Consider the following 8,848-nt stretch of genomic DNA (forward strand, 5'->3'; position numbering starts at 1 on the left):
TTGTCGCCTCATCCATTTTGATATCTCAATCTGATATAAAAAAGCGCTAAATTGCTTGTAAATAAAACTTCCTAGTTTTAAGCACTAACACTGAAAATTTGGCAACACTGTAAATATATACAATACATTTTGATTAGAATATGTAATATTATGATTTGGAAATTCTATTTCAATAGTTTCTAAAATATACATTTAATTGTAACATCATCATATTAAACTTAACACAATTTTAACTTCTTTTTTTTTTTCATTACTAAATGATGTAGTCATGTCATGTTTTCAAAAATGGAAGTTATCAGATTAAAAATAAAGTGTTACCAACAAGTAACAGAAAAGCGGCTAAAGGACAGAGTAATAAACTTGGGATTCTTCTTGTAGTCGATGGGCAAGCAACCTGTCACTATTTGAATCTCAATTCCACAGAGCCAAACGTGGCCTATCAGTCTTTTCAAGACTGCTGTCTACCCCGCGAGGGATATAGACGTGATTATATCTATTTAATTATCTTGGGTCGCTGCCAAACTACTCTTTTAGACTATTATCTATGATGGTACCCGATAAATTGCCGGCCGGAACTTTTGATCGTACGGACATTTGATACTAGTTTTTAACTTAAACTAGAGATTAAAATGTCCAGTGTGGAAACTTTACTTGCGCGATGTACGAATAAAAATACCGGAGCTTTGATTGCCGTGTGGTTCCCGGCACCAATACAAAAAGAATAGGACCACTCCATCTCTTTCCCATGGATGTCGCAAAAGCCGACTAAGGGATAGGCCTACAAACTTGGGCTTCTTTTTTTAGGCGATGGGCTAGCAACCTGTCACTATTTAGATCTCAATTCTATCACTAAGTCAAGTAGCTGAACGTGGCCGATCAGTGTTTTCAAGACTGTTGGCTCTGTCTACCACACAAGGGATATAGACGTAACCATATGTATGTATGTAGCTTTGATTGCACCGGCATTTTACACTAGATTTTATCTTGATACCCGCGTATCATTTACATTAAGCGCGCTGCATAAAATTTTGCACAGAGCCATCTACCCGTCGAGTCTTGCACTAATTAATCAGACCGTTACTTGTACGTTTTGCACGATGTTGGACCATTCCACTTTCGAGGGCACGAGGTAGAAGGCCGGCGCTACTTTCTGACCGCACGGACATTTGCAACCTGCAAAAATACAAACATATTTTTCTTTATTATTTTACTAGCGACCCGCCCCGGCTTCGCACGGGTGCAAAATTCGGAAAAAAATTATACATAAAAACCTTCCTCTTGAATCACTCTACCTGTTTCAAAAAACCGCATCAAAATCCGTTGCGTAATTTTAAAGATTTAAGCATACAGACAAACAGACTAAAATTGCGACTTTGTTTTATACTATGTAGTGATTTATCATCCTGAATTGTCTCGAGGTACTCTTATGGCGTGAGGTAAGTTAATACTTCGCCGTTTACGTGACAGAGGGTATGACCACCGCCCCAGATGGTCCCTGGTTCAAAGGATATCCTTAGCCATCCATAGGAAACGCAACTAGCGTCATGGGTACCTTTGAGCCGGGTGGGATACGGTGTGGAATTCTTGAATGATAAAAAAGAAGTTATGCTCGAAGCGACAATCGTTTGACCTTCGTGACTCTTGTAGTAGGGGACAAAAATCGACGACAAGACGAAGAATGCGGATGAAGCAAACATAGTCTATAGGGATCGTGACAAGTGGAAAGATATATAAAATATCTACATATATGTATTCTTATTTATGCATGTCTATGAATACAACATTTGTGTATTTTTTCTTACTCCTAAATTGAGTCTGGAATATCTATCTGTTTGCTGTTCTAAAGGTTGACTGGTAGAGAATGCTATAAGTATTAAGTAAACCTATTGTACCTTGGGGGCTCAATAAACTTTTAAATTTATACATATAATCACGCCTATATCCCTTGGGGGTAGACAGAGCCAACAGTCTTGAGAAGACTGATAGAATACGTTCAGCTGTCGATATTTTCCATTCAAGTTTTAAATAAATAAAATATGTTTTCAAAACATACCCATAACCCAATTGAAGCTGCCGATCTTGTTGCAACACTTGGGACAGTGCAGTTTCCCGTGGTCAGAGTGCTGGACGTCCTTCATCCAGGCCATGGGCTCCACGAACCACATGAGGCGGCAGGCGGATGAGCAGTCGCGACCTGCTATATGGGCGTCAACCAGGTTGCCTTCGCTGTAGCCGTCCAATATCTGGAAAACATACATACATACATACATATCGTCACGTCTATATCCCTTGCGGGGTAGACAGAGCCAACAGTCTTGAAGACTGAATGGCCACGTTCAGCTATTTGGCTTAACGATAGAATTGAGATTCAACTAGTGACAGGTTGCCAGCCCATCGCCTAAAAAAGAATCCCAAGTTTGCAAGCCTATCCCTCAGTCGCCTTTTACGATATCCATGGGAAAGATATGGAGTGGTCCTATTCTTTTTTGCATTGGTGCCGGGAGCCACACGGCACCGTCTGGAAAAGTGGTTGTTTATTGACCAGTAGCTTGTCTTCTTCTTAGTGGTCGTGGTCATCATGTAGTGTTGGAGGCGGGCGCCAATGTGCGCCTCACGATGTCCCGCCATTTCTCCCTGCTGGAAGTCATCCTGCTGCACTCGTTAAGTGAACCGCCGATCACAGACTTTATTTGGTCGGTCCATCGCATGGGTGACCTCCCGCGCGGTCGAGAGCCTTCCACTTTACCCTGGACAACAAGCCGTTCTATGGTAGTAGTATGGCAGTAGCTTGTAGTTGCCCAATAAATTTCTTTTTTTTTTTTTTTTTTAGTAGCTGTGCCGGCGACTTCGTCCGCGCGGTATAGTTATTTTGGGCGAAAATGCGGACATAAAGATAATATACCTATAATTTAGCTCTAGTTTTGAATCCTACAAAAGTTAATAAATTTCCTAGGAAGTTTGTTAGCTTGCAGTGGCATATATAGAAAACTAGAGGCCGCCCGCGACTTCGTCCGCATGGAAACCCTATCAATCCCGCAGGAACTCTGGGATAAAAAGTAGCCTATGTGTTATTCTGGGTCTTCAGCTACCTACATACCAAATTTCATGGTAATCGGTTCAGTAGTTTTTGCGTGAAAGAGTAACAAACATCCATACATCCATACAAACTTTCGCCTTTATAATAGTAGTAGGACTAGCTGTGCCCGCGACTTCGTCCGCGTGGAATAGTTATTTTGGGCATCATTGCGGACTTCAAGGATGAATAATTTTACCCGTTTTGTTTTTTAATTTTCCATTGTTTCTTTGCTCCTTATAGTTGGAAAGTGATGTTCTTAATAGCCTAAAGCGTTCCTCGATAAATGGTCTATTTTGCAAAAAAGAATTTTTCAATTTGAACCACTAGTTCCTGATATTAGCGCGTTCAAACAAACAAACAAACTCTTCAGCTTTATAATATTAGTATAGATTAAAATTGGTCCTGGGTGTCCTTAAATACGGAACTTCCCTAGTTCAAGCTCTAGTCTATCCGCTCCTAAGCTAAAGGTGAAAATAAACTTTTTAATTTCATTAATTTTTCATAAACAAATTTGCCGTGTGGTTCCCGGCACCAATAGAAAAAAAAAATGAAAGGACCACTCCATTTCTTTCCCATGGATGTCGTAAAAGGCGACTAAGGGGTAGGCTTACAAACTTGGGATCCTTTTTTAGGCGATGGGCTAGCAACCTGTCACTATTTGAATCTCAATTCTATCTTAAAGCCAAACAGCTGAACGTAGGCTATTAGTCTTTACAAGACTGTTGGCTCTGTCTACCCCGCAAGGGATATAGACGTGATAATATGTATGTATGTACAAATCTGACCTGACTGGGCCCCTCGTCTCCGTCCTGGCTCTCAGTCTGTTCACGTGGACCGTCAGTGTCACTGTCTCGGGGTAATGTCCCCAGCACCTGAGAGGCCAGCCGCTGTAGCTTCTCAATGAGGAGCTCCCCTATATAGCTCTCTGCATACTTCCTTCGCTTCATCCACATTCATACATACATAAAATCACGCCTCTTTCCCGGAGTGGTAGGCAGAGACTACCTCTTTCCACTTGCCACGATCTCTGCACACTTCCTTCGCTTCATCCACATTCATACATACATACATAAAATCACGCCTCTTTCCCGGAGGGGTAGGCAGAGACTACCTCGTTCCACTTGCCACGATCTCTGCACACTTCCTTCGCTTCATCCACATTCATAACTGTCTTCACGCAAGCTCGGCGGTTTCGGGTACTTTTAACCTGACCCTGTACCAGGACGTCCTTAATTTGATCAAGATACGTTTGTCTAAGCTACTTAAGCTAAAGCTGAATTTTCTCATAAACAAATCTTACTTGGCTGGGACCCTCGTCTCCGTCCTGGCTCTCAGTCTGTACACGTGGACTGTCAGTGTCACTGTCTCCGGGTAATGTCCCCAGCACCTGAGAGGCCAGCCGCTGTAGCTTCTCAATGAGGAGCTCCCCGTTCTCAGCTGAGTTGAGACCGGTCAATGTGCTCGGGGGAGGCCTAATCCCCTTTTTGGCTAGTTCCACTTTGACCTGCAATATAATTGTGCATTCTTATTGTTAACTAAAATTGAGCTTGCTTAACGTTTTGTGATATTGGACAATAGAAGTTGGAAACAGTGACTAAAGGATAGGTTAATAAAGTTGTGATTCTTATAGGCGATGGATTAGCTACCTGTCACTATTCGAATCTCAATTTAGCCGTTAAGCCCAACAGTTGAATGTGGCTTTACAATCTTATCAAGACTGTTAGGTCCGTCTCACTCAAACTCTATGACAAAAACGTGACATATATATGTATGTACGAGTAACTAGACCACGGATCATATAATAAAAAATAACATATTATGTACATACATCGTTCATACAAAAGGTGTTAATACATTTTCTAAGCGGGTCCAACGCTCAGCGATCCACCATCAAACTAAGAATAAACCTGTATCCTGATAGGTAGAAGGCATCACGGAAGATCCGGTAGGATGTACTGATGTTTATTTATTTGAGTTGGACTAAAATGTACACGGATTTAATAATTCCCAAACTAGACGAATCTTTATTCTGGGAATTATTTTGAGTTAACACAATATAGTTAACTAAGGATAGAGTTTTATTAATATGTATAAAATTGAAGATAATCATAAAACTATTGCAATAACGCAGATAACGCTCTAGACCGCCTTGTGGTAACAATTTATGTACAATGATGTGAACATCGATATCCGAGAAACGTCTCATCACCTGTTTGGGCAGGTGCGGTATGATGTTGTTCTGGCCGGCTACCACTCGCCTGCACTTCCTGCAGCGGTACACGATGGGGTCCGGCCGCTCGCGGACGAGCCCAGGGTCCGGCTTCACCAGGTCCGCGAACTGCTGCGGGAGGATCTTAACTGGAGACAAAAATAGAAATGATTACTAGAGGCCGCCCGCGACTTCGTCCGCATGGAAACCCTATCAATCCCGCGGGAACTCTGGGATAAAAAGTAGCCTATGTGTTATTCTGGGTCTTCAGCTACCTACATACCAAATTTCATGGTAATCGGTTCAGTAGTTTTTGCGTGAAAGAGTAACAAACAGTAGTAGGATTTATAGTATGAGGCATGTAAGTTGAGCTATGAATAGAATATTTATTTGCTTTTGACTAGGGTTTACATAAGGTGTAAAAACAAAACATATTTCCTCCTGGTCAGCCATTAAATATATGATGATGTAAGGGAGTGTGTGCATGGTCTGTTAGCTAGCATCTTCGCAGACAGGCACCATTTTGGGTCAACTTATATTTCAAAAATATATGATCTTTGTTTACTAAGGAGAGGCCAGATCAACTGCATTACTTAAAATTTTATAGTAATCCTAATACTATCAATAATAATGTACATACATTCATATAATCACGTCTATATCCCTTGCGGGGTCGACGAGAAAAAACTGATAGAATAAAAAAAGAATAGGACCACTTCATCTCTTTCCAATAGATGTCGTAAAAGCTACTAAGGGAAAAGCTTAAAATTGGTATTCTACTTTAAGGCGATGGGTCAACCTGTCACTATTTGAATCTCAATGTCATCATACAGCCGAACATGGCCTTTCAGTCTTTTTAAGACTGTTAGCTCTGTCTACCCCGCAAGGGGTATAGACGTGACTATATTTATGTATTATTGTTTATTACTAGTAGATAGAAAGATAGATAGATAAAAACTCTTTATTGCACCATAAGAGTAAAACATACAAAACAACATAAAACAGACAGGGATGGCACAAAGGCGGACTTATCGCTAAAGCAATCTCTTCCAGTCAACCTTTGGGTGGAAGGAAACCAAACAGGAGATTGGCGTCGGCGCAGAGCAAGATAAATAAATCATTCCAGTACCTTGTTTCAACTTCTGGCCGGCCATTTTGAGCCGGAACTGTTTGAACCTGGGGTCGTCTCTGTTCAACCTGTAGCCCATGTGGCCGAACAGCTTCAGCTGCGCCGCGAACCCCACGTTGGGGTGCACGAACCGGCGCTTGCTTTTGACCAGGTTGAATGCGTCTTCGTAGCAGAGGCCGTATTTCTCCATGATGTAGGCTATCACTACCGCCGCTGAGCGGGAGACGCCGAAGTAACTGTTAGAGAGGGGATTGATTTGAGATGTGTCACTAATTGAATCTCAATTTTAGCATTAAGCCGAATAGCTGAATGTTGCTGATCAGTCTTTGTAAGACTATTGGCTTTATCTACCCTGCAGGGGATATAGACGTGACTGTATGTATATATGTAGGAAAACAATTTATTAATTAATATCAGTGAGTTTATGTAAGTTTACATCTTATTAATTATGTACACAAGCCAATGCCTTTCTTTAATTTTTCTTTTGTAGGCCTGCTGGAAGAAATTTCTCTTGAAATAAGTAGTGCCCTTTGACTGAATTTTGTCTTTAATTTTTACTTTTTCCTTGGTGTACATAAATAAATAAAATGTCGTAAAAGGCGTCTAAGGGATATGCCTAGCCTACAAACTTGGGATTCTTTTTTAGGCGATGGGCTAGCAACACGTCTCTATTTGAATCTCAATTCTATCATTTAGCCAAATATCTGAACATGGCCATTCAATCTATTCAGGGCTGTCGGCTTTGTCTACCCCGCAAGGGATATAGACGTGACCATATGTATGTATGCCTAAATTTTCAACATAAAATAATTTTTTTTTTGCTCACCCTAAATATAAATTAAAAATATGACTCACCAATGTACAAGAACTACACCATCATTAGCTATGGCATTTCTTATGAATTGATTTGTATCAGGAAGGTGACTTATTAGATCCTCCTTAGGCACATCCGCCACTGTAAGACAAAAAAAAAAAACCTTATAAATCATCAAGGAAGCAGCGACAGGTGATAAACCTGGCAACACTGGCATATAAATAAAATCAATAATTACTTGACAACTTTTCTAAGCAGTTCTATTTTAACTATGTGATTTTCAGCACTTTAGAATATAACCACTCCATATCTATGGATGTCGTAAAAGGCAATTAAAGGATAACTTGGGATTCCTCATGTTGGTGATAGGCTAGTAACCTGTCACTATTAGAATCTCAATTCTATCATTAAGCCATACAGCTGAACATGGCCTTTCAGTCTTTTCGAGACTGTTGGCCCAGTCTTCCCTACAAGGGATATAGACATGTATATAAAGCTTCTACAAGTGAACTTTATAATAAATGCATACTCTACCAGTCTTATCTTTATAAGAAAATTTTCAGAAAATCCACACGAGAGAAAATTTAAGAAAATGTTCCTTACGCTTCACATATTTGAATGTGAGATTGCCACGGTCCAGTATGGTCCTCGGCAGAGGCACCACATCTATGGTCAGAACGTGGGTTATCTGCAGCTTTTCCAATGCTTTGGAATCTCTTGCACATGCTAAATTACCTGAAATCAGAGAGATGGAGCTCTGTAACCATTAAATAAATAATGTAGATGACATTTTCATTCTAATGCAATTGATTTAGGCGTTTGCAAAAAGTAATTGATTACCTAAGTACAGGCCTTCATCAATTAAGTCAACACTAATATCAATATTGTCATCTTGAAGGGAGTCCTGGGAGTCTGAAGCATGAATCTGCACATCTGCCACTTGCTTCGCCATCTGCCTTTACAAAATTTTACTCTGTAACAAAAAAAAATATAAACACTCTTTGACATGAAGATCTTTTTAAGTATTTTAGATTGAAGTAAACAGTACTGTTTAATGATTAGTCCGATTACGATATATACGATATAAATGAAAAAATTACATTAAGCAAGTCGCTAGTTAAATTTTAAGATAAAAACAATCTTATAAGACCAACCTGAGAAAAATCAATAATTTGAGTGGGTTAAAAGTAGGGCACAGTCACTGCGACTCTATTATTTTCTCTATAAACAATTACAATTTATTGTGGCGATAGTAACAACTTAACGTTGAAATCCACATTTATTTGTAGATAAAATAAAAAATAATTCAACCAATGCCTGTCTGTTTTTATTTTTTACCACTCCGCGCGCTATTTACAAACCGCCGACTGAATGACAGTGACATACATAGATCTCTGTTTAGTTTGTGACAGTGACTTTTCTTTCTACGTCATAATTTTTCGATACAATTTAGCGGCAAAAACGTTAGAATAACATTTCAAAAATATTTTTTTAATTCAATAATGTGTGTGCGTGTTGGGTCTCTTACTATTAGCATAAAAAATAAACCATAATATAAGTTTGATTTTTCTATGTAGCATGCCGTATTATAGCTATAGCGCAGTTATTTTTATAACAAAT

The 8,848-nt window shown here is 39.7% G+C and overlaps 1 protein-coding gene across 1 annotated transcript; it reads right to left on the reverse strand.

The window, feature by feature from the left end:
• Positions 1-216: 216 nt before the first annotated feature.
• On the reverse strand, positions 217-8,583 carry LOC106132924 (dual specificity protein phosphatase MPK-4). Its single transcript, XM_013332494.2, has 9 exons — positions 8,383-8,583; positions 8,069-8,201; positions 7,832-7,963; positions 7,270-7,369; positions 6,415-6,650; positions 5,286-5,434; positions 4,377-4,580; positions 2,054-2,243; positions 217-1,173 (listed from the first exon to the last, which is right to left on the reverse strand). The coding sequence occupies exons 2-9, from the start codon at positions 8,178-8,180 to the stop codon at positions 1,070-1,072; spliced, it is 1,227 nt and encodes a 408-aa protein (XP_013187948.2). The 5' UTR covers positions 8,181-8,201; positions 8,383-8,583; the 3' UTR covers positions 217-1,069.
• Between the last annotated feature and the right edge of the window lie 265 nt (positions 8,584-8,848).

This window comes from Amyelois transitella, chromosome 4 (assembly GCF_032362555.1).
Source record: "Amyelois transitella isolate CPQ chromosome 4, ilAmyTran1.1, whole genome shotgun sequence".
NCBI lineage: Eukaryota > Metazoa > Arthropoda > Insecta > Lepidoptera > Pyralidae > Amyelois > Amyelois transitella.

Excerpts from the sequence above, each read along its gene's own strand:
- LOC106132924 (XM_013332494.2), bottom strand. The coding sequence starts at position 8,180 with ATGGCGAAGCAAGTGGCAGATGTGCAGATTCATGCTTCAGACTCCCAG. Across the intron at positions 7,964-8,068 it reads TGATGAAGGCCTGTACTTAG|GTAATTTAGCATGTGCAAGA; the intron begins GTAATCAATTAC and ends CTCTGATTTCAG. Across the intron at positions 6,651-7,269 it reads GGTGTAGTTCTTGTACATTG|TTACTTCGGCGTCTCCCGCT; the intron begins GTGAGTCATATT and ends CCTCTCTAACAG.